This window comes from Syngnathoides biaculeatus, chromosome 5, assembly GCF_019802595.1.
Source record: "Syngnathoides biaculeatus isolate LvHL_M chromosome 5, ASM1980259v1, whole genome shotgun sequence".
NCBI classification, from domain to species: domain Eukaryota; kingdom Metazoa; phylum Chordata; class Actinopteri; order Syngnathiformes; family Syngnathidae; genus Syngnathoides; species Syngnathoides biaculeatus.
The window spans coordinates 10,204,342-10,230,842 of NC_084644.1; the positions used below are offsets into that span (position 1 = coordinate 10,204,342).

Genomic DNA, 26,501 nt, shown 5'->3' on the forward strand with positions numbered 1-26,501 from the left:
TGGCTCATACATACTCTCCGGGAGTCTGTCGCCGCCGCGACAGTATGTATGAGCCAGCCTGCCCGAAGCCGTGCTCGTCCGCTAGGCACGGCTTCGGCGCCACGTCCACCGGTCACGGCTTTGGCTGGGGTGGCTCATCTTCGGCGCCGAGGTGACTTATCACCACCACTTTTACGGTGTTGTCATCGCTCGCAGCTGAGCACGCTACATACTGTCATACTGTCGGGGAGTCTGTTGTTAGTTAGAAGTGATCCGCATATCATCTAAATGTGGTTCGAAACAATAGGATAATATGGATCGGACACATGACTCGATTGTGAGACATTCTGTTCTTTAAAAAGAGTTTCCGTGTCCCATACCAGGTGCGACTACATGTTTTCAGTGGCGAATGTCCGGGGTGACATCACGGGCAGTAGATGCAGCCAATATGGTGACCACTTGGATGTCGTCGAATGAGACTTCCGCAACTTTGCGGATGGATGACGTGCTCTCCGCTCATAATTATGATTTCCTGTAGACATTGAAGTGAATAATATTATATGTATTTTTCATTTCACTTTCTATTTTTGAATGTTTATAGGGATGACACTTGACCTTTAAACTGCTTCACATCTACGTTGTACGGAGTTAGTCATCTCCTATCGACTTTCTGCTATTTTTGCCTCGTACAGTATATGGTCATTACTTTATAAAAAATGACTCAACTCGTATTAAGTTGCTTCAGATCTTTGTTGCGTAAAGTCCACCGACTTGTGGCACCGGTCAGCATGCAGGTCCAGTCCCCAAACGACCGGTCCCCGAGAGCGGTTAGAACAAGTGAATGTGGTTTTTGGACGACGCCGATATAAACGTGAAGTCTTGTAGCCGTAAGCCGCTCCGTTTCAGACTGCCAATGCGGCGCAGCCGGCGAGGGGGAAAAAAAGATGAGCGGATAAGATAAAGGAATTGAGGACGGAAGCGTCTCGGTGTGAGGTCCTTCTTCCACGCTCCCCTCCGTCATCCCTCCATCCCTGCGCCGCTCTGACATGTAGCAGCATCTGTCATGCCGCCTCCTGACTCCTCCTCCTCCTCCCCTTTCGCCCTCGTTTGCCCGTCGCTTCCTGCTGCCACAAATCAAATTATATCGGGGTCGTATCCACGGGCAACTGCTTCCCCTCCGTGTCCCCCCGCCCCGCCCCCGCGCCCTCACCCAACCCGTTTCCTACCTCATCGCACGCCGCTGCCATCGTCTCACCCACCTCCACTTCCTTCTCCTCCCCCTGTTAGCACTCGTTTTTTATCTCCATGCCCATCTCCATATCACACCCGCACACATTGACATGCTCATTTCCTCAAGAGTCACCTTAACTTCACCTGAAGCTCATCTCAAACTACATTTGCTCTCTCTCTCTCTTTCTCTCGCTCTCTCTCTCTCTCTCTCTCACACACACACACACACGCACACGCACACACTGCACAATTTTAGTAATAGAGGAGATAGCAATTATGACCACAGATTGAAACAAAACAGATTTCAATGGAAAAAATGACCATAATATCCATCCATTTTCTTAGCCGCTTATCCTCACGGGGGTTGCAGGGAGTGTAGGAGCCTATCCTGGCTGTCAACGGGCAGGAGGCAGGGTACACCCTGAACTGGTTGCTAGCCAATCGCAGGGCACACCGAGACAAACAATCACACCTAGGGGCAATTTAGAGTGTCCAATTAATGTTGCATGTTTTTGGGATGTGGGAGGAAACCGGAGTGCCCGGAGGAAACCCACGCAGGCACGGGGAGAACATGCAAAGTCCACCCAGGTTGGACCGGGATCGAACCCGGGTCCTCAGAACTGTGAGGCCAACGCTCTACCACCGTGCCGCCCAGTGCAGATACTGTACACACAACATATTAGCAGTCCAAATCTCCTGGGCTGGAGGAGTACTTCACGGGTCCTGGAAATTGATGGACTCATGCAACACTAATGTGAAGCAGTTCCCTGGAAGTGTGCCTCTACGACTAGTTTCAATTGCAACCAATTAGCCAGTTTTCCTCCCCGGTGTTTTGACTCAGGGTTAAAAGGTCACCGTTGTGAACAAGGAGCAAGTTTGTTCATTTTGGTGTTATCACTCGTACACTCATTCAAATTGGTTAGGTTAATACTACGGCTCTTACAGTGAGGAAAATAAGTATTTGAAAACCCTGCTGTATTGCAGGTTCTCCCACTTAGAAATCATGGAGAGGTCTGAAATTTTTGGCATAGGTGCACGTCCACTCTGAGAGAAATAATCTGAAAAGAAAAATCCAGAAATCACAATGTATGATTTTTATAACGATTTGTGTGATACAGCTGCAAATAACTATTTGAACACTCGTGTAACAGATAGAATTCTGACCCTCAAAGACCTGTTAGTACGCCTTTAAAAGTGCACCTCCACTCCATGGATTATCCCAAATCAGATGGACCTGTGTGAGGTCGTTAGCTGCATAAAGACACCTGTCCACCCCATACAATCAGCTCTTTTCAGGTCATTGACCAAGCCCTGTCGTGTAGTCCTGGGCTGGTTCCTCACCTCTCTAAGGATCATTGAGACCCCACGAGGTGATATCTTGCATGGGCTCTGCTCCGATTGAGATTGACCGTCATGTTTAGCTTCTTCCACTTTCTAATGATTGCTCCAACAGTGGACCTTTTTTCACCAAGCTACTTGGGAATTTCTTTCCAGCCCTTTCCAGCCGTGTGGAGTTGCAGAATTTTGTCTCTGTTGTCTTTGGACAGCTCTTTGGTCTTGGCCATGTTACAAGTTTGAGTCTTCCTGATTGTACGGGGTGGACAGGTGTCTACGCAGCTAACAACCCACACAGGTCCATCTGATTCAGGTGGACATTTAAAGGTAGACTAACAGGTCTTTGAGGGTCAGAATTCTAGCTGATAGACAGGTGTTCAAATACTTATTTGCACTTGTATCACACAAATAACTTGTTAAAAAAAATCATACATTGTGATTTCTGGATTTTTCTTTTTAGATGATCTCTCTCACAGTGGACATGCACCTACGATGAAAGTTTCAGACCCCTCCATGATTTCTAAGTGCGAGAACTTGCAGTATAGCAGGGTGTTCAAAAACTTATTTTCTTCAGTGTAACAGAGAAATATATGAGAATCTGAAAATAATTTTTGCTCTCCATAAGGATTAGAAAAAAATAGTGGTGGCCACACAAAATATTGAGATTTGTGCCCAATTTGGCCATTTTCACTTGGGGGTGTACTCAGTTTTGTTGCCAGCAGTTTAGACATGAATTGCTGTCTGTAGATATTTTAAAGGGACAGTAATTTTTCACCGTAATACAAGCTGTACACCGTCTAAGGCCAATCAGAGGGGAAATTACGTAGCACCAAAATGAGGAAGCGAAATTTCTGTTGCTGTTCAAAATGGTAGCCATCGGATGTGTAAGAAAGTTTTAGTGCCCAACCCTAGTCTTGATAGAAAAGAAAGCCATTTTGACACAAAAAATGGTAAATTAGATGCTGCCAGATCTGCATTGTTCTTAATTGTCTTACTAGGATAAATAAAGGTCAAATAAAATGAATGGGTGTACCTTAAAAACAAAACTATTTACATGCTGTTTAAAGATAACACAGCCAAAGCTATTGGTTGACTAAGACAATTTTATGGCACACCAGCACCCTATCCTCACTTTTATCACTCCCAGTCACTATCTAAGCACTTTCACAAATGTATGCGTGCTTTGATGGAGCACAAGGGGAGGGAGAGTGAGAGAGAGAGAGAGGAGAGAGAGAGAGAGAGAGAGAGAAAGAGAAAGAGAGAGAGGGAGGTCGGGCATGGAAAAGAGCATGGCAGAGTGTGAAAGTGACGAGGATAGTCAACGTGACAGCAGACGAGAAGCATGTTTGGCCAGCCGGTCCTCAAGTCTGTTGCCTAAAAACAACCTCCCTCCCTACCCCCCTCCACCTTTTTAATGCAATCCGACGCAATGAATGGCGTAACAGAAAACGGCAGAAGTGTGATTAAAACTGTTGAAATTGTACATCCCGTTAAACCGAGAGAGTAAACACGACCTGTCAGGATGATCTGGAATCCCGCCTGAGCGCATGTAGATAAATCTTACAGTCCTCGGCCTGTCACTCAAGCGCTTTGGCCCACATTGTAATGTTGAGGCCTGATACGAGTGGCCTGTCACGCAAGACTGTCGAACTACGCCTTCCGTACAAATAACAAACACTTCACTTTGGGAAAATAGTAGTCTCTGAAGCCAGTTGAAGGTAGGAACATGACATGTGGTAGGCTCGTCTATCGTGAGTAGACCACAAAAAAAAAAAAAAATCCTTGAGAAACCCATCAATAAAAAAGCACAGGCGGTTGTCTATTTTGCTGTGAAGCAGCGATTTTAGGATCATTTGAGCCATTTTTCCAGGCGTTCTTCAAAAGTATCATAAAGTTGTATGAAAGATTTTGTCCGGTTTGTATCAAACTTGAAACATACTGAATAGATTGACCATGATAAATTGTGGAGCGTTTTAAATTTGGCGGTGAAGTTTGATGACTGATGCGCACAGTGGACTTTAATAATTCAGCCCCCGAAGCCAGTTGAATTTAGCAACATGAAATTTGGTAGCCATGTCTATGATGGATGGAAACCCAAAAATGTCTCAAGAAGCCATGTCTAAAAAGACTCAAGAAGTCTGGTATGTTGGTGGGAAGCAGCGATTATAGGTCCTGTTTTGCACATTTTTTTGTCATATATTTTCAAAGACAAAACACCTCCAAAGGATCTTATCCAACTTTCTAACCATGTATACGAGACAGACGGACGTCTTACGGCTACGCTACCCTGAAAACGCTCGATCTCGTCAGATCTCGGAAGCTAAGTGGGTTTGGCCCTAGTTAGTACTTGAATGGGAGACTGCCTGGGGATACCAGGTGCTGCAAGCTTCTCTCCCTGGCTAAAATGCAGAGGGGTTTCATCAGGAAGGGCATCCGACGTAAATCTGTGCCACACAAATATGCGTTCATCTGAGATGACACGCTATGGTGACCCCTCACAGGACAAGCCATGACGCTCCATTGTGAAATTGTTTGATTACTCCTGGTTGTGGATTTCTTTTGAAAATGTAGCCCCATAAGCCCATTTTACTTGGCAACATGAAATTTGCTAGACATGACAGAAACATCTCATGAACCCTTGCCCACAAAGACAGAAATTTGGTCATTTTCTTATAAAATGAAAAAAACTGACAAACAAGAGCTTTCTCATCTTTGTTAAACTTAATTTGGGGAAATTTCAGCCCACAAAATCCATTTAAATTGGCTGGTTGGCGTGTCTATCATAAGTAGAATATATCTGCATGAATAAGAGGGGTGGAGGAGGAAGAGTGAAGCTGCAGGGAGAAGAGATGGCGATGGTGGATGACTTCAAATACTTGTGGTCAACAATACCACAGGAAGTGAAGAAACGGGTACAAGCGGGTGGAACAGTTGGCGCAAGATGTCTGGTGTTCTATGTGACAGAAGAGTATCCGCCAGGTTGAAGGGCAAAGTCTATAAAACAGCGGTGAGGGCGGCCATGATGTACGGATAAGAGACGGTGGCACTGAAGAAACAACAGGAAGCAGAACTGGAGGTAGCAGAAATGAAGATGTTGAGGTTCTCGCTCGGAGTGAGCGGGTTGGATAGAATTGGAAACGAGCTCATTAGAGGGACAGCCAAAGTTGGATGTTCTGGAGACAAAGTCTCGAGAGACCAGACTTGGATGGTTTGGACATGTTCAGAGGCAAGAGAGTGAGTACATTGGTTGAAGGTTGCTGAGGATGGAGGTGCCAGGCAAAAGAGCGAGAGGAAGACCAAACAAACGATTGTCTATCATGAGTAGACCCACTAACATGTCTCATCCCGAAAAGACGGCCAGTCTTGCCATTTTTGTTTGAACCGGACAAACTTCCTGCGTGTAATGAAGAGACTCATTGGCGCCCCAAACTGGCAAACACGTAAGGATGCAATATCAATACGTCCGTGTTTCGTTCTATGTCATCCGGATCACGGTAATCCGCAGAGGTTGAATCAAGGCAACTTGTCTCTTGTTTGTCGAAGAGTTTATTTTATTTTGTTTTTTTACCCGACGTCTCACTCCCGTTCACCCCGTTGTTGTCCTCCCGCGCAGGTGACATTCACCAAGAGGAAATTCGGCCTGATGAAGAAGGCGTATGAGCTGAGTGTGCTGTGCGACTGCGAGATCGCCCTCATCATCTTCAACCACTCCAACAAACTTTTCCAGTACGCCAGCACCGACATGGACAAGGTGCTGCTGAAGTACACCGAGTACAACGAGCCGCACGAGAGCCGGACCAACGCTGATATCATCGAGGTAATGTCGAGCGACCGCGCGTTAAACACATTTCAATGCGTTAAAAAACCCCCTTTTCAAAAGTATTCCGAAGTGGCTGTTGTCACTCTCTCGCTGTTAAGACAATAACATCTCTTTGAGGAAACTAAAACCTTTCATCTCGCAAATCAAAGGCTAAGCGTAATTGCTTCAAACTGTCACTTTGTCACGCCCAGTCGAAGTTTACTGTAAAACTGGCGTAAAACAAAAGAGGATTTATGACTGTGTAATTAATAGGGTTTGGACATGCTCTCTAAATCCCAATTCACTATTCGCGTTGACAGTAACAGGTGAATCAGAAGTGAATCATTGCTCCTCGTCCTGTTCCAAAATCAAGACATCACTGTCCAATAAATGAAAAATCCAGTTTGAGGATTCCAGGACTATCTGTCAAACTGGAAATAGGGCACACTGTCATGTTTTAGGTGCTAACTCTCAGGAAAAGTGTTTCCTTTTATTTTAAAATGACTTACTTTAACCAAGATCCCTCACTGTACCTTGGACAAAAGTAGAAATTTTTATCGTTTGTCTCTGTGCAGTAAAATGCGTAAATCCACACTGACTGGGTCCATCCGCTAGCTAGTTAGCCGGTTTAGCTCTCGTCAATCATCTGCGACACAATGTTGACTCTTGAACAGCTTTCTTCTTGTCTTTCTTCCGCGGGCTGCTGTTTCCCACAAACATCCGTGCTGCTCCTCGGACTCCTCCTTCTGTTTGGACCGCCGACTCGGCGGAGGGCTACGTCTTATTTGCATCCGTAATCCATGATCAACTGCAGGACGACAGTACTAGCCAACGGCGCATGTGCGCGGAAACGATGCGATGTAAATCAAAATGGCGTCGGCCATAAACAAAGACTAAAAATCAGGAAACGTTTTGTAAAAGCGGTGTAGCAGCGGTTGTGACTCTGATCAGAATAAATAAGTAGTATGAAATTCAAAGATTAGTTCTTATTGGAGTTCAGCAATTCAAATTTTTTTAAATCCCTTTTTCACACCCATTCGAATCCCAATTGGGGTCTCTACCCATTTGTGAACAGCCCTCATATTTAAACAATAAAATGTCCAACACAAGATACAGATTTTACTGTTTTGAGTTTTAAATCTATTTTTGCAGCTTCAAACTTTAGCTTTTGGTCGACAGCTGCCTCAGACGTCTCTTTAACGTCGCCTTTTAAAGAGCGTGGGTGCTGAAAATTTTCCGCAAGCTGTATTTTAATCATTTGGCAACAAATATCGCCCATAAAACTGATTCATGTTTGAAAAGCGGGAAAACTCGGACCTTACAATTGACATTTTTTCAAAGTAAAAAAATGAAAATGTAAATTCTGAAAATGAGAGCTCATTTGACAAGCATAACCTCAAATAATAATCGGAAATAACTCCTGCAGTAATTCACTGTTTGATTGAACAGACCTGTCACTCAAAGTATTATTCAATTTTTTTTTTTAGCTTCTTTGCTATTATTCTTCCCTGTTAACCATAACAATACAACAAAAGGTACTCAATGAACTCAATGAATGTGCGTCAATGACCAAGTGAGTACAGATAGAAGTACAGTACTCTTTATTAGTGTCATATGTGATGTTAATTTGTGAACGTTAGCGTCTCGATTGCTAAGTCATCGAATTCCACTGCCGCAAGTGGTGCGCTTTGTCTTTCAGAATAAGAGCATAATACAGGAGCTGTCAACTGTATAAATGTTGGTAGCTTCACCACCTTCTTCATAGATATCATTTGCAGGTGTACTCGTTTGGAATATTGGTATTGTTTAGCCTATGTTTGAGTTCACTTCCCAATGTGTACCGTAATTCCCGGCCACCTAGTTGTAAGCCTCACCAGTACATTTGTAAAGGAAATACCATCCGCAAGTGCCCACATTGAAACCCACATTGAAACACGAGATATTAACGTGTAATGTCTAGCTCGTCTTTGCGCTACATTGCTCAGACTGTGTTGCTAACTAAAGTACCGGTGGTGGACACTGTCATAACAAAACACATTGATGGTATTCACATACTCCGATAGTCATTGGATCTTAAAACATTTCTTTTTGAACTTTCTCCATTAATATCGAAAGTAAATATAAGTAGCATGTCTAGCTCGTCTTTACTCTACGTTGCCCAGACTGTGTTGCTAACTAAAGCAGCGGTAGTGGACGCTGTCATAACAAAACACATTGATGGTTTGCGTAAGTACTGTAACATTTGTAATTATGAGTGTATGTCTTTAAGGGGGAACAGAGGGGTGTAGGGTCAGCTCGGAAAAAGAGAGTGTGGCGGAGCAGCGGTCATTGTTTGAAAAAGTTCCGTGCACAATAGCGCGTGCGCGCAGTTTAGAACATTGGCTGACGTCTTTTTTTTTTTTTGGCATGCGGTCCCGCAATTGACCAAGACCGCCGGTGGATCGCGATCGACGCATTGAGCACCGCCACGCTCACACTAGCGCTGTGCTAACACTAACACTAGTGCCGCACAAACTGGGCCGGTTTAAAAAAATATATCGGTAAAAATCACTGAGACACCGCAGTAACACGCTAGCGCAGCGCTAACAGGGCCGGACCGGTAAAAGTCACTTCCTCGACACATATATTCCACCGGTCTCACTTTTACCTATTCCGCTCGAGTGCCCTTTTGTGGCCGTTAGAAAAAAATGCACAAATAAGCCGCATCACCACATAAACCGCAGGGTTGAAAGCATGTGGAAAAAAGTCGCGGCTTATAGGCCAGAAATTACAGTATTTGGTTACACACACACCAACTCACACGCTACAATTTCTAGCTCGTCTTGTTGACTAGCCGCATCGCAGTCTTTTAATTTGGCCTTTTCAGCTTCTTAAATCCTAATTCTTTCACAGAAGTCCTCTTTAAGGCACGACGTTGTCAGGTTTTTCCCGTTTCTCTTTGATCTTTGCTCAACTGTAATGACTTAATGGTTTATATTGTTCCCGTTTCCTCGCCACGTGCAATTATCATTCAGGTGCGTTCAAACCCGTCAAGAAAAAGTTGCCTTTGAGTTTTTGTTGTGTTGTGATGGGAACCTACGACGCTTGGACAACAAAAGAAAAGGTGCGCCATCCGGGAACATGTTTTTGGCAATTGACTTTGGGGATTTTTTTTTTTTTTAAATGCTGGCCGTAAAAATCAAATGGTAACAAAATATTGTGTGATTGACAATATGATATTCATTATTGTCAGCCTGTTTAAGGAGGTAAAAGGACTTCCACCTGGCCTAGACGGGCCATCTGGTCCTTCGCAGCACCAGGACCTGTCCTGGTCGAAGGATGCAGAATCCTCCACGGCACCAGGCACACTTGACTCAGGAGATGGGGGGATAAGGACAAGCTGAAGCGACAGTAAAACAGGCCAAAATACAGACGTTGACCCAAAGTTCCAGCACAGTTGAAAGCGTACAGTTGACCTAATCCATCACATTTGGGGGGAAACTGAGGAGTTGAGCGCAATATCTCATTGATCCATGAATTGATTGATCGATGTTTTGTGAGGTCGGTGAAGGCTCCGTCACACCATGACGTTCTGGTCAACGTTCTCTGAACATTTCAATCGTTCTATTTTTCAGCGTTCTCAAACGCGGATGACACATCTGGCGTGTGATTAACGTGTGTCTAATGCATGACTTACCGTGTGTCTAACGCATGAGAAGCGTGTAACAGCGACCAAATAAGATACCCCTAAAAACCATTAGCGTGTGCTAACGTGTCACTGGCGCGCGACGAGCGATTTGTCAACGTTAGACGAGCGTGTTGCGCGTGTGACTAAACGGCGGAATAACGACAGAATAGCGTTTTGCTGGCGTGTAACTTTTACAGTGGAGCGGGAACGAAAACGTTGGAAATTTCATACTCACTTCAGTTTTTCTCGTGAGTTTGAACAGTCAGCATCACGGTGGGGTGCGGACTTCAGCAACTAGCGCTGCAAATAAGAATGCAAAGCGTCGGTTTATATACCCATATGCAAGGACGTTCGGGAAACGCTCCAATGACGCCCAATGGACGCCAAAGGACGTTCGTTTGGCTTTAGTTACACGCTAAGGGGATTGTTCAGTGGTCGTTGACAGGTCGCCAGTGAGTCGTTCACTGCAAAGCAAACGATTAAGTAACAACCAAGTAACGCTACAGTAACGACTGACTAACGATAGCCAAACGCGTGCAATGCGCGGCGAACGTTGGTAAAACGTTCCACGAACGTTCTGCAGCGTTTAAAATTAAACGTTGATGGAACGCTGGTCTCGGTGAGAACTTTTGTGCACGTTCAAAACTTTTTTCCCGGACCGCCGATTCCCAGCGATCATTGACGTTCACTGGCGTTCGAACAACGCTCTTCTGGCGCTATCCCGGCGACCGTGGGCGACTACCAACGTTTCCTCAAACGCTGCAGAACGCTGACCAGAACGCCATGGTGTGAGTTTGCACATCTTTCCGAATCTGGACCGCAGTCTTCTTCTTTTCCATCTTTCTGTCTCGGAGTGTCAGCAATAAAGCTTTCTGTAGGCTGTCGGCTGCAGCTGCAGATGGCTCTTAAATGTGTGTGTGTGTGTGTGTGTGTGTGTGGTGTGTGTGTGTGTGTGTGTCGCAGGGCGTTTGGGCAGCTCCGGGCCACATCAGCTCAAGCTCCACTGGTCCTGTTTGTGTGCGCACGTGTGTGTATGTGTGTGTTTTCCAGTGTATAAATGTGTGTGTGTGTGTGTCATGCTGTCTCTTTCTTCCTCTTTACGCTTGTATTCATTGGTGTGTGTGTGTGTTTTGCACGCTCCTCCATGGCCCCAGAGAGTGTCTCATACAATATTCAAGCCTGGTGTGCGTCTCACTTGTGTGTTTGTGTGCATGCTTTGCACGGGAGCATCCCTCCCCAATGCTAACGCTGTTCAACGCTACGCTGCGGCGACCCCCTCCCTCCGCCACACACACACACACACACACACACTCGTGTTCAGTGACTTTGTCCTCGGTTGTCCCCCACCAGATGCGACGGCCCACCTCCTCATCAGGCGGGTGTTAGTCGTCTGGCCGTGGTCGGTTAATCCTCAGTTAGTCGTGCTCGTCTCCCCCGTCCTCGCGTGACGCCGCTTTGAAATGTCATTTTCAATTATTTTGACGGAGGGTCGGCGATTCTGGGATGCCGCCGAGCTGGATATCCCCATGAAAAATCCTGGAAATTGTGATTGAGACTTTATAAAAAATACAGGTCCTTACCGGTAGCATGGAAAAACAATAAAAGAGTAATATAACATAAAGTACAAATGCAAGAAGATGTATGCGTGTGCGTATGTGTGTGTGTTCCAGTTTACGCCGATCTTATTATCAACTGATAATTGGCATTTTTTTGCTGATCGGCTGATAAATTTTGATGTCATAATTCGCCGATCCGATAGGTGACGTTATTGATCGGCTCCGAGGAAGACATTTACCTTGCATTGGTGTTGTGTACTGTAAATCTGAATCCAAAAGCGAGCTTACTTTTAGATAGGAGCATTGATATAATTCCTGGATGTAGAAAAGTAAATATCTGATGGCCCCAAAAAATGAGATAGATAGATAGATAGATAGATAGATAGATAGATAGATAGATAGATAGATAGATAGATAGATAGATAGATAGATAGTCACGTTTTTGTTATGCTCTTAAGTTGACTCATAGTTATCGGACATTGTTCCTTGTTTTTTGGGTCCTGACCTTCTCGGACTGTGTTGTCGTGCACAACTGTAGTTTATAATAAAAGCCCGTTGAACATCATGTCCTCATCTTGGAGTCCTCCATTTGGGTCCGCCCCCGGAGTGTTGGTTCGTGACTCATATTTTACAATTGGAAAATTCTCACAACACACCAAAAAAAATAAAAAATAAAACCGAAAAGTCTTATTGGCGGTTTGTCCCCACTCATTAAAGATTATGAGGGTTTAAATATATACATATATTTCCCAATTATTAGAGGATTTTTGCTATAGCCGGGAAGAGCGGGGCTTCTCTCCATTGGCATTTCAATTTATTTCACTTCATTTCAATGACGAATACTGCAATAAATTGAGTTGGGAGCTTGGTCACGGCACAAATTGAACTCATAAATCAAGGTACCGCTTTACTCTCAAACCCCTGAAAGCTGTCCAAACTCCAAACATTCGTCCAAATAATCTAAAATGTCCAGCCGGGCCTGGATAGAAATGCTCGAAGAGGTCTCCGTCTTTTGGAAAAAAAAAAAAAAAAAAGACAGGAAGTGGAGCTTAACATCGATAAAGCTTAAGCGAAAGGCGAGATGAGACGTTTCATTTGCCGGGCAGCTGTCATTGGAAGCTTTTTTTTTATTTTTTATTTTTTTAATGCCGTCGCTGTCACCAAGGCACCCGGCCCGACCCGGTTGGGACGGCGTGACTTAATTATACAATTTACATCGGGCCTAATCTGCGGCCAGAGGAGGCCGGCGAGGATAATTGGCCGGTCACCAAATGCACTCGCGCTCGCTCTCTCGCTCGCTGCCTCCGTGTGCCTCTCTGCAAGTGCTTTTGAGTATAAATTATGAAGTGTGGATGTAGTCACGAAGGTTGCCGCGCACGCACACACACACACACACACACACACGCTGTATGCACACACACGAATACACTTGGTTTAGTGCGGGTCATAGTGCATGCGACCATTTCACTCGACTGTATGCTTAGAAGCACTTTAGCGCATGTGTGCTTGTCCGTATTCGTCACACGGCTCGACATTCCTTCACTCCGGCGAGAGGCAGCGCGTATGAGCACGCTGCCTCGAAACGCACTGCACGTGTGCGTGCGTGTGTGGGCGGGTTGCCTCCGCTGCCACAACGCGTTAATCCGCTCGGCTGCAGATCCCAATCAGGGCGAGGGAAGGAGGAGAAAAGAGCGGCGGAAGGCGAGGCGAGCGAACACAATGCGAAGAGGCCGCCGATGAATAGGCGGGCGGGCAGAAAGGAAGGGAGGCGGATGGAGGGATGGACGGAGGAGGGAGGTGAAGATGGTGCGGTGGGGGGGGTTAAGAAAGCTGGTGGCGAGCTTGATCACAGTAGCATCTTTTCAAGACCAAGTCACAGTGGCGCTTTCATTATGAGCTTAGTTCCAACCTCCCCCAATAAATGTTTGTCATTTTCATAAAAAGAACATCACTCATATTTTATTTGAGAGAAACATAGAGGGCGGCACGGTGGATCAGCTGTAAAAGCGTTGGCCTCACAGTTCTGAGGACCCGGGTTCAGTCCCAGACCCGCCTGTGTGTTGTTTGCATGTTCTCCCCGTGCCTGTGTGGGTTTTCTCCGGGCACTCCGGTTTCCTCCCACTTTCCAAAAACATGCAACATTGACTGAACACTCAAAATTGCCCCTAGGTGTGATTGTGAGTGCGATTGGTTGTTTGTCTCTAGGTGCCCTGCGATTGGCTGCCAACCAATTCAAGGTGCACACCGCCTCCTGCCCGTTGACAGCTAGGATAGGCTCCAGCACTCCTGCGACCCTAGTGAGGATGAGCAGTTAAGAAGATGGATGGATAGAGAAACATAGAGTAATGAGAATTAACTCAAATGTAAAGACTAACAATGGTTTTGCTACATTTTTTGCTGAAACTCAATGGACGGTGTGCTGCTCCTTCAAGGGTGCGCAAGATATTATTGACGTACAGATATACATCGTGACTCCGCTCTCCTCAGTAAGCCACAGTAATGTTCTCAGAGGATAAAGAATATATGCATGGCAGTCCATCTATCCATTTTCTTAGCTGTTTATCCTCACGAGGGTCACGGGGAGTGCTGGAGCCTATCCCGAGCTGTCAACAGGCAGGGGGCCCCCACCCTGAACTGGTTGATGCCTGGCAGTATTGTTATATTATCTATCTATGTTTCCATCCATCCATCCATCCATTTTCTTAGCCACTTATCCTCACAAGGGTCGCAGGGAGTGCTGGAGCCAGGAGGTGGGCTACACCCTGAACTGGTTGCCAGCCAATCGCAGGGCACATAAAGACTAACAGCCACACTCACAATCACACCTTGGGGCAATTTAGAACGTCCAATTAATGTTGCATGTTTTTGGGATGTGGGAGGAAACCGGAGTGCCCGGAGGAAACCCACGCAGGCACGGGGAGAACATGCAAACTCCACACAGGCGGGGCCGGGATCGAACCCCGGTCCTCAGACCTGTGAGGCCAACGCTTTACCAGCTGACCCACCGTGCCGCTCGATCTATGTTTGTCTTTGTGTTTTTACGTCACAATTCACCCTTTTCAAACACTTTTTGTCACTTTGTCTATGAAACAAAAGACAAACTTTTAATATCACATTTCCTCCTGTTACAGTTAATATAAAGGAAGACCAATTGGTGGTTTTATAATGTAATAATTCACACAAATGAAACTGTTACCGTTACACTTGCGTGTATAATATATTTCATAAAAAGAAGAACTTTTGTCGTCTTTCGAAAAGCTTTAAGATGTGATGTAACATTCTGGTCATTGTTGTTTTTATAACGTTCTAACTCAAACTGCTCAAACTGTTACTGTTGTATTGCAAATTTTGTTAAAAAGGTAAACAAAAATATTGCTGTTGCTATTAAAAAACAAAAGATTTAGGCAATTATCTATTTTGCAGAATTACTTGCTAGCAGTTTGCATTTTTTTTTTTTTTTTTTTTTAATGCAACTTTTCACAGTGTCGCTAATTGATTTTCAAGGCAGGAGGTTTCCCAGCTGGTCACGGCGTCTTTTGTCGCTCCGCCCGGCCGCAAAGCTCCTTAGCCGAGCGGCAAATCGGGTTGAGCGGGAATCTTCCGCGTGCGCCGCTTCCTCTTTGCTTGCATCGACACCACAGTTTTCACACCAATCAGCAGCCGCGTCGGCGAGGGGCCAGCAAGCCGGCGTCGACTTGCCGGAGTTCAAGTCCGGAGCGTCGGTGTCAGCGGACATCAGCACTCTTTTGGATGGAAGAACATTCTGGCGTCTTCCTTTGAGACGCTTCTTTCTTGATTGTGCGAGTGCAGATTGAGTTGTCCTTCTGAGGTTACTCCAGGTCACAGTCGTGCGTTCGCGCCTACCTGAGACCGAAATGTTTTTCCATTTCCTGCTCAGATTCCAGCGTAGGCAGCTGAGGTCTGGCGGGACATGTGCAAGTGTCTTGTGGTTATTTAGTTTTCTTTTTTGTTTTTTTTAAAGTGATCTTTTGACAGCTCAGTCAAAGGTTCCGAGTTTGAATCTGGACTCGGGTCATGGATGTGTGGAGCTTGCGTGTCGGTGGAGTTTCATCCCATTTTCCAAAAAACAGTTTTCAGTTTTGAATACCAGTGACTTAAAGGTACAGTGACGAATATAAGTATTTGAACACCCTGCTATATTGCAATTTCCCCCTCTTAGAAATCACGGAGGGGTCTGAAATTTTCATCGTAGGTGCACGTCCCCTAGGAGAGAGATAATCTGAAAAGAAAAATCCAGAAATCACAATGTATGATTTTTATAACGATTTGTGTGGTACAGCTGCAAATAAGTATTTGAACACCTGTCTATCAGCTCGAATTCTGACCATCAAAGACCTGTTAGTCCGTCTTTCAAAGTCCACCTCCACTCCATGGATTATCCTGAATCAGATGGACCTGTGTGAGGTCGTTAGCTGCATAAAGACACCTGTCCACCCCATACGATCAATAAGACTCAAACTTGTAACATGGCCAAGACCAAAGACTTGTCCAAAGACAAAATTGTACAACTCCACACGGCTGGAAAGAGCTACGGAGAAATGCCAAGCAGCTTGGTGAACCCTATTAGAAAATGGAAGAAGCTAAACATGACAGTCAATCTCAATCGGAGTGGAGCCCCATGCAAGATATCACCTCGTGGGGTCTCAATGATCCTTGGAAAGGTGAGGAATCAGCCCAGGACTAAACGACAGGACTTGGTCGATAACCTGAAAAGAGCTGGGACCACCGTTTCCAAGGTGACTGTTGGTCATACACTAAGACGCCATGGTTTGAAATCATGCATGGCACGGACGGTTCCCTTGCTTAAACCAGCACATGTCAAGGCCCGTCTTAAGTTTGCCAATGACCTTTTGGATCATACAGAGGAGTCATGGGAGAAAGTTCTGTGGTCAGATGAGACCAAAATGGAACTTTTTGGTCGTAATTTCACTAACCGTGTTTGGAGGAAGACGAATGATGAGTTCCATTCCAAGAACACCGTCCCTACTGTGAAACATGGGCATGGTAGCATCATGGTTTGGGGGTGTTTTTCTGCACATGGGACAGGACAGGACTGCGCTGTATTAAGGAGAGGATGACCGTGGCCATGTATTGTGAGATTTTGGGGAACAACGTCTTTCCCTCAGTCAGCGCATTGAAGATGGGTCGTGGCTGGGTCTTTCAACATGAGAATGACCCAAAGTGCAAAGCCAGGAAAACCAAGGAGTGGCTCCGTAAGAAACATATCGAGGTTCTGGCGTGGCCTAGTCAGTCTCCAGACCTTCTTCTTCTTCTTTTCCTTTCGGCTTGTCCCGTTAGGGGTCGCCACAGCGTGTCATCTTTTGCCATCTTAGCCTATCTCCTGCATCTTCCTCTCTAACCCCAACTGCCCTCATGTCCTCCCTCACCACATCCATAAACCTTCTCTTTGGCCTTCCTCTCGCTCTTTTGCCTGGGAGCGCCATCCTCAGCATCCTTCTACCAATATACTCACTCTCTCGCCTCTGAACATGTCCAAACCATCGAAGTCTGCTCTCTCGAATCTTGTCTCCAAAACATCCAGCTTTGGCTGTCCCTCTAATGAGCTCATTTCTAATCCTATCCAACCTGCTCACTCCGAGCGAGAACCTCAACATCTTCATTTCTGCCACCTCCAGTTCTGCTTCCTGTTTCTTCTTCATTGCCACCATCTGTAATCCGTACATCATGGCCGGCCTCACCACTGTTTTGTAAACTTTGCGCTTCAACCTAGCAGAGACTCTTCTGTCGCATAACACACCAGACACCTTTCGCCAGCTGTTCCAACCTGCTTGGACCCGTTTCTTCACTTCCTTACCACACTCACCATTGCTCTGGATTGTTGACCCAAGTATTTGAAGTCCTCCACCCTCGCTATCTCTTCTCCCTGTAGCCTCACTCTTCCCCCTCCACCTTTCTCATTCACGCACATATATTCTGTTTTACTTCGGCTAATCTTCATTCCTCTCCTTTCCAGTGCATGTCTCCATCTTTCCAATTGTTCCTCTGCATGCTCCCTGCTTTCACTGCATATGACAATATCATCTGCGAACATCATGGTCCAAGGGGATTCCAGTCTAACCTCATCTGTCAGCCTATCCATTACCACTGCAAATAGGAAGGGGCTCAGAGCTGATCCCTGATGCAGTCCCACCTCCACCTTAAATTCCTCTGTCACACCTAAGGCACACCTCACCATTGTTCTGCTGCCATCATACATGTCCTGTACTATTTTAACATACTTCTCTGCCACACCAGACTTACGCATGCAGTACCACAGTTCCTCTCTTGGTACTCTGTCATAGGCTTTCTCTAGGTCCACAAAGACGCAATGTAGCTCCTTCGGACCTTCTCTGTACTTTTCCACGAGCATCCTCAAGGCAAATAATGCATCTGTGGTACTCTTTCTAGGCATGAAACCATACTGTTGCTCGCAGATACTTACTTCTGTCCTGAGTCTAGCCTCCACTACTCTTTCCCATAACTTCATTGTGTGGCTCATCAACTTTATTCCTCTATAGTTCCCACAGCTCTGAACATTCCCTTTGTTCTTAAAAATGGGAACTAGAACACTTTTCCTCCATTCTTCAGGCATCTTTTCGCCCGCTAGTATTCTGTTGAATAAGTTGGTCAAAGACTCCACAGCCATCTCTCCAAATTGCTTCCATACCTCTACCGGTATGTCATCAGGACCAACTGCCTTTCCAGTTTTCATCCTTTGTAGTGCCTTTCTGACTTCCCCCTTAGTAATCATTTCCACTTCCTGGTCCTTCACTCTTGCCTCTTCAACTCTTCCTTCTCTCTCATTTTCTTCATTCATCAACTTCTCAAAGTATTCTTTCCATCTATTTAGTACACTACCGGCACCAGTCAACACATTTCCATCTCTATCCTTAATCACCCTTACCTGCTGCACATCCTTCCCATCTCTATCCCTCTGTCTGGCCAACCTGTAGAGATCCTTTTCTCCTTCTTTCGTGTCCGACCTGGTGTACATGTCTTCATATGCCTCTTGTTTAGCCTTTGCCACCTCTACCTTTGCCCTACGTCGCATCTCGATGTACTCCTTTCGCTTCTCCTCAGTCCTCTCAGTATCCCACTTCTTCTTCGCTAATCTCTTTCCTTGTATGACTCCCTGTATTTTGGGGTTCCACCACCAAGTCTCCTTCTCCCCTTTCCTACCAGATGACACACCAAGTACTCTCCTGCCTGTCTCTCTGATCACCTTGGCTGTCGTCGTCCAGTCTTCCGGGAGCTTCGGTTGTCCATCGAGAGCCTGTCTCACCTCTTTCCGGAAGGCTGCACAACATTCTTCCTTTTTCAGCTTCCACCACATGGTTCTCTGCTCTACCTTTGTCTTCTTAATCTTCCTACCCACCACCAGAATCATCCTACATACTACCATCCTATGCTGTCGAGCTACACTCTCCCCTACCACTACTTTACAGTCAGTAACCTCCTTCAGATTACATCGTCTGCACAAAATATAATCTACCTGCGTGGTTCTACCTCCGCTCTTGTAGGTCACTATATGTTCCTCCCTCTTCTGGAAATAAGTGTTCACTACAGCCATCTCCATCCTTTTTGCAAAGTCCACCACCATCTGCCCTTCAAAGTTCCTTTCCTGGATGCCGTACTTATCCATCACTTCTTCATCGCCCCTGTTTCCTTTACCAATATGTCCATTACAATCTGCACCAATCACAACTCTCTCGCTGTCTGGGATGCTCAGAACTACTTCATCTAGTTCCTTCCAGAATTTCTCTTTCAACTCTAGGTCACATCCTACTGTGGTGCATAGCCGCTAACCACATTATACATAACACCCTCAATTTCAAATTTTAGTCTCATCACTCGATCTGATACTCTTTTTACCTCCAAGACATTCTTAGCCAGCTCTTCCTTTAAAATAACCCCTACTCCATTTCTCTTCCCATCTACTCCGTGGTAGAATAATTTAAACCCTGCTCCCAAACTTCTAGCCTTACTACCTTTCCACCTGCTCTCTTGGATGCACAGAATATCAACCTTTCTCCTAATCATCATGTCAACCAACTCCTGTGCTTTTCCTGTCATAGTCCCAACATTCAAAGTCCCTACACTCAGTTGTAGGCTCTGTGCATTCCTCTTTTTCTTCTGACGCTGGATCCGGTTTCCTCCTCTTCTTTGTCTTCGACCCACAGTAGCTGAATTTCCACCGACGCCCTGCAGGTTAGCAGTGCCGGGGGCGGGCGTTGTTAACCCGGGCCACGACCGATCCGGTATGGGATTCTTTAGATGAACGCTCATATTTGTTTGGCACAGTTTTTACGCCGGATGCCCTTCCTGACGCAACCCTCTGCATTTATCCGGGCTTGGGACTGGCCTACAGATTGCACTGGTTTGTGCCCCCATAGGGCTGCATTAGTCAGTCTCCAGACCTAAGCCCAATATAAAATCTTTGGAGGGAGCCGAAACTTCGTATTTCTCAACAACAGCCCAGAAAGCTGTCTGATCTAGAGAAGATCTGTGTGTAGGAATGGACCAAAATCCCCCCTGCGGTATGTGCAAACCTGGTGAACAACTACAGGAAACGTTTGACCTCTGTAATTGCAAACAGCAAAAGCAAAGGCTTCTGTACCAAATATTAACATTGGTTTTCTCAAGTGTTCAAATACTTATTTTCTTCACCGTATCTGCCTTAAAATAAAATTACCGTGATCGGTAAGTGCACACAAGTACACGACAAACCGAAGCAAAAATCTTTTAAAAAGTACGAGGTTGTTTTTAAAATAATCGTTAATGGACTTGTATTGTTTTGCAGTGAAGCCAAAGGAAAAACATTGTTAAAGAGTTTTATATTAAGTATGGTATGATTTTAGTGGTCCAGCAAAGGTCCTGCTGTGCGACTACATATGTATGTATGACACCGCTGGTGTACTAGGTGTTGGCTCATCACGCGACACGTGTCAATTTAAAAAAAAACAACATTTTTTTTTTTTACTTCTTTTAATGAGACGTGTGTGTGTATGTATGCAAATGTGCCCCCCCTCAGACATTGCGAAAGAAAGGCTTTAACGGCTGCAACAGCCCCGAGCCTGACGGCGATGACTCCATCGACCAAAGCCCACTAAACGACGACAAGTACCGCAGCAAGACGGAAGACCTGGACTCCCTCTTCAAGCGCTACGGCGTGAGTACCCTCGCACCTGTGTCACCGTCTCTAACCCCTCTCCCCCTCCTCTTCCTCCTCCTCCTCCTCCTCCTCCTCTTCTATCCACCTCTTCTTCCTATCTTCTTCTATTTGGGCTACAAAGGCTCTGAACAAGAAAGAGCACCGGGACTCTGAGAGCCCGGACCCCGAGGAGCCCTTCTCGCTCACGCCGCGCACTGAGGAGAAGTACAAAAAAATTGACGAGGAGTTTGATAAAATGATGCGCAACTATAGGCTGTCAGTGAGTACCGCCACGCCTCCTCTGTGTCACCTCCCCCTTTTTGACCCCTCCCTCCTCCTCTTTGGCGACCTCGGGCTGCTGACGGCGGCGGCTGCCTTTTACTCACAGAGCACTCGCGTTCACCATCCTCACGCCTCCTCCTCTTCCTCGACCACGTAACCCCCACCTGTGGAAAGCCGTTTTGAGTATTTATTCCGTATCCTTGAGCTCCACCTTGGAAGTCCACGTACTAATAATACTAGTTCATCCTCATCAATAAAGCAATTCACCGCAATAGTACGACAAACAGGGCCCCTTTATGGAATCGTTATTTGCAAAAACAAAAAAAAAAACCTACCGTAATTCCCGGCCTACAGAGCGCACCTGGTTATAAGCCTCACCCGGCACATTTGTAAAGGAAATACCATTTGGTACATACATACGCCACAACTCTGTAAAAGCCGCAAGTGCTAACGTTGAAACCTACATTCAAACACGAGATATTTACAAAGAAGTCCACAGAGAGTTTAATGCTAGCGCCACCGCGCTAATGCTAGCTCCGCCGTGCTAATGCTAACGCTAGCACCGCGCTAACAGGGCCGGTTGAAAAAAAACATACTGGGAAAAATCACAGGTAAAAATCTCTGAGACAAAGCAGTAATACGCTAGCGCTAACAGGGCCAGACCGGTAAAAGTCACTTCTTCGGCACATATATTCCACCGGTCTCACTCTTACCTTTTCCGCACGAGTGCCCCCTTGCGGCCGTTAGAAAAAAATGCACAAATTAGCCGCGTCACCGCATAAACCGCAGGGTTGAAAGCGTGTGAAAAAAGTCGTGGTTTATAGGCTGGAAATTATGGTACTAGCTTGTTAGTGAGGACAAGGAGCGTTCGTACATCGAACTTAAGCTGGTTATCAAGGGTGCACTAGTTGCCTCAAGGACCTCAGGATTAGCTCTAAAATGCCCAATTGTAAAATTGCCTAACTAGTAACATAGTTGCCCTACTTGTATGCCAAAGTTTTCATGCAGTAGTGGAAAGAAAAACATTGGCAGTAAGAGTCACATGCACTAAATTGTCAAACTTTGTTGATTTATGGACAGCTGTTTTGTTTGAGCATTTATTCAATATCCTTAATATACATCTTAAAACGCGTGTACTAGTATCTTCTTCACTAGTTCGACAATTCACTTCACTAGTAGAATTACTTTCTTATTAATAACTTTTATTTCCACTACTAGTGTCACTTTGACCTACTAGTATGCAATTCAAGCATACTAAATCTTACTGTGCTTCACTCGTCACACGATTAGGTCTAACTAGCATGAGTCACACACTGGTAGCCTTCTAGACCCCAGTAGTAGCATCAAAATGCCCACTAGTAATTTTGCCTCAGTAGTAACATGTAGTCATCGTGCTAGTATTCCAAAGTTCTCCTACTCATGTGGCTAAATGTCACACAGTCGTGGAAAAAAATGTTTTATAGTCATTCTACGAGTGCGCTGAATCATCTCACTAGTGCGGACAATGTGCACACTAGTACATGGATATCCAGCTGTTCTCACTAATAGGTCAACTTTGGCATACTAGTGCGACATGACATGATTACTGGTGAAGCAAAACTGGGCGCTAGGTTATCAGTGAGCACTGCCACTAGTACATGTAAGCACGCACTTAATAGCCTTCCCGACCCTACTAGTAGCCCCAAAATGCCCACTTATTAATTATTAATTATTTATTTGAATAATACAGCCCATTTATTTATTGGATTATATATATATATATTGAATTGGTTATAATTCATGTCAATAAAATTGCATTCAAAAATAAAATAAATATTAACTGTCATTTTAAATATAATTCAATCAAAAAACAAACGTGTGCTGTATGTAAAATTGTTTCTTTTACATATTTATTGTTGTGGTTTTCATTTCCATGCCACTTTTAGTAGTAGTTATGTGAAATTTTAATGGTCAGCGAGAGTGCTTCACTAGTAGCACTAGTGGCAAGCAGATGTCAACTAGTGCACAATTGTGCCCCATTAGTAACAAGCAGCTGTCCTACGAATACGCCAAAGTTAAACTCCTAGCGTGCAGAAATGTAGTGGAACAGCAGTATTTTGCTCGAGAGTTGTTCGACCAGCGTGCTGAATTGTCTTGCTAGTGAGAGCAAAGGTCGTACTAGTAAACAGACCTTAAGGTGGACGTCAAGGACATCGAGTAAATGCTCAAACGGCTTTTCATACTCACCAGCACATCAGCTAATGCTAATGGTGTGTGTGTGTGAGACGAAGACCCTCCCCAATGGAGGCCAACCAGACCGAAGGTAATACAGCACTTGCCAATTCCAGGGGAACCTCAAAAGCCGATAAAGATGTGCCGATAAAGCAGAGTGTACATGTGCGTCATCAAGAGTCCCAAAATAATTGTTGCAATAATTCAATTCATTTTTTTGGGGGTTACTTTTTGCATCCAGATTGGTTAATTAAAAAAAAATCATGTATTTATATTAATTTGTTCGAGACAAAATTCAAAATGAACAATATAATAATCAATGAAATCTTTTTTTAACTCAATTAGTTATTTGGTCATAGATAAAGTAATTATCAATAATTGTTCAAATTAATATATGATAATTAAGTTAATTATAAAAGGTATTTGTTACATTTACTTTTATTTTTAAATATTTCATTTGTGTTCAAATCTGTGTGTAAAATATTTAAAATATACCTTTGACATTTATGTGTTTATTTTACTGATTGTATTTGATTAGTTAATTGAATAAATAAATGTTAAACCTATATGTACAATTTTCACATTTTTATTTTATTATATAAAATTATTTTTTTACCATGAATATATTTTAGTAATTTATAATTCAATTAAATTCGATTGCATTCAAAATAAAATGCAGATTAAGTTTGTGTATTTTCAATAATAGTTTTATCAAATTATTAATAAATGGTAAAAAATAAATTTACACTGCATGTAAAATTATTTTGGTAGTTATTGTGCCATAAATCAAGAAGTGATTTAATGAAAAATGAACAAGATAAATGCAAAATGAGTTTGTGACATCAGGAGAGACCTCAGTTCAGTGAGCAGTCGTTAAGAGAAAAACAGGAAGCACAGAGCAACAATAAATACATGTTTTTCTAGATTCCACCGCACTATTATGATTTTCTACTATCTTTAGCAGTTATCAGCTCACAGTTAGTTCTCATGGGAATTTAGAAGGCTTTCCCACAAAAAAACTAAGGATTAGTTCAATTTTTTTAACTTAATTTAGCTTTTGATGTCAAAAGTATTAATCTTTTTTTTTTGGTCCATTTTTTTTGGGGTGCTGCATGTCAGCCATGTTTGTGGAGTGTGTCGCCACATTTTTTTGGGCATGTGCACGGAGCTCATGTTGCCATAACAAAGTGTCTTTATGAGTGCAGTTCATTTCTTTTTTGAACAATTTCCCACTAAAGTGTCACGAGAACGTGTCTGCGTGTATGCCTGCGCTAGCGAGCGTCACAAGGAAAGCGTCATTTCTTTTCAGTCCTTTTCAGGCCAATTACCAATAGATTATTTAAAAAAAACAACTCTGAATATAATTTCCAATAAAATACATAGTTTTATATTTTCAGGAATTAAAACTGATGAAATGATGCAAAAATATGAGCACTCACTTTCAAGTTTAAAATTTAAAGTTTTTAAAAATATGTAAAATACATTTTTGAAAGAAAAACTTACAGTAACTGCTGTAGTTTTTTTCACTTTTAACACATCAAAACTAAAAGAAAAAGTACATTGTTGTAATTAAAACATTTACAGTAGCTTATCATTTTAAATATATATATATATATATATAATATATATATATATATATATATATATATATATATACACACACATATATGATAAAACATTTGTTTAAAAATATATCAATATTTAATTTAATTAATATTTAAAATTAATAAAAGGAATAAACTAAAAATATATGACACATTTAATTTAAATATGTCATGAATTTAAATAATATATAATACAAAGTATATTTTTAAATAATGCTGGATTCACACTAATATTATATTTAAATTCCATTTAATTTTCAATGTATTTAAAATAAAAGTAACAATATTATAATTAATAAATAGGTAATACAGTTTAAAATTGTACATAATATGTACTAAGTAAATTATAAAGTGTTTACAATATAGAGATAATAGCAAAATAATAAATAATGTGGCAAAATACAAATTAATTAATAATAAATATTTATAGTAAACTGATAATTAGTAGATATGTTGTAAATCATACATAATATAGAATATCCTAAAAAGGCCAATTGTCATGTGTGCTATAAAAATAATCACTTGGCGTTCGAGAGAAGCGTTAACGACACCCTGAGCTGTCATGAGAGTCGTCATGGCAACCGCATAACAGGAAAACACTTTTTACCTGCAATAACTCAATTTAATACCCGAGGTTCATGCCTTTCTACTGTGAAAAGGTGATGCTATATAGAGCTGGCGTGGAGTCGCCATGGCAACGTTCACTACTGGACACGGTACTCCTGTCGTGAACCGGCTCCGCGTCTGGCTCCGGGTTCACCTCTCGCCACAATTGATGTCTTTTCCCCTCGTATTCAATCAGGCCATTTATGTCACCTTAACGAGCGCCATTCACTTTTACGAGCTCGCTAACTGCCCGCCGCGTGATTGGTCAGCGGGGAACACGCACGGTCACCCTGAGTGCTTTTACGGTCTTACACCTGAGACTGAGACTATCACTTGCATACTTTTAACTATATATATATATATATATATATATATATATATATATATTATATATATATATATATATATATATATATATATATATATATATTTACTACCAAATGACACATATTTCAACACATAATTAAAAAATGTCTCTTGTACAGAGGTTGTGCAAAATTGCTGCGTTAGACCCGTCTTTTTAAAACACACTTTTAGTAGTCCCACTGTCAAGAATATATAACATCACCTTGAGGACAAGAAAAGAGGCCAAGCATGTTTGCTTCAAGTTGTGTATTTTTTTTTTTTTACTCTATTCAAAGTTTACTGTCAAACCGACACAAGATAATCAAACATTTTAAATACCAACGTCGTCAACAAAAATGAATAATTTCCTCTAATGAAAGTCGGCTAGCTTAATGCTAAAATATGCAGTGGTGACTTGAGATACAAGTTTTATCCGTTCTTTGGCCATGCTCATATTTGAAACCCATTTGTGGGCAGCGTCCCATTTTTGGGACATCATGATTTTCACGCATTATATCCTTCAGTATATCAAAATATTGAAGTGTTGCAATCTGATTCTGGATTTTGGGATGATCTTATAAGAAAAACCAAGTACCCACTCACAGGCAGTGTCCCATTTTTTGGACGAGTTTATAAATTAGTAAAGTTATCATATAACGTAACCATAAATGAAAAAGAAGTGTTATTTCCTTGATTGTGGCCTGTTAGCAGATTT

At 43.4% G+C, this 26,501-nt stretch overlaps 1 protein-coding gene and 1 pseudogene across 7 annotated transcripts in view; both read left to right on the forward strand.

Annotated features, from left to right (window-relative positions):
* The window catches only part of mef2d (myocyte enhancer factor 2d), a 112,304-nt gene that overhangs the window by 58,407 nt on the left and 27,396 nt on the right, over positions 1-26,501 (forward strand). For 4 of the 7 annotated variants that reach the window (XM_061819505.1, XM_061819504.1, XM_061819507.1 and 1 more), the window contains 3 exons: positions 6,158-6,361; positions 20,619-20,756; positions 20,881-21,018. In XM_061819505.1, coding sequence (XP_061675489.1) covers positions 6,158-6,361; positions 20,619-20,756; positions 20,881-21,018 — 480 coding nt within the window. The remainder of the gene's footprint in view (positions 1-6,157; positions 6,362-20,618; positions 20,757-20,880; positions 21,019-26,501) is intronic. The other 3 variants (XM_061819509.1, XM_061819511.1, XM_061819510.1) reach the window with 2 other exon arrangements.
* Positions 4,814-4,932, forward strand: LOC133501533 (5S ribosomal RNA; annotated as a pseudogene).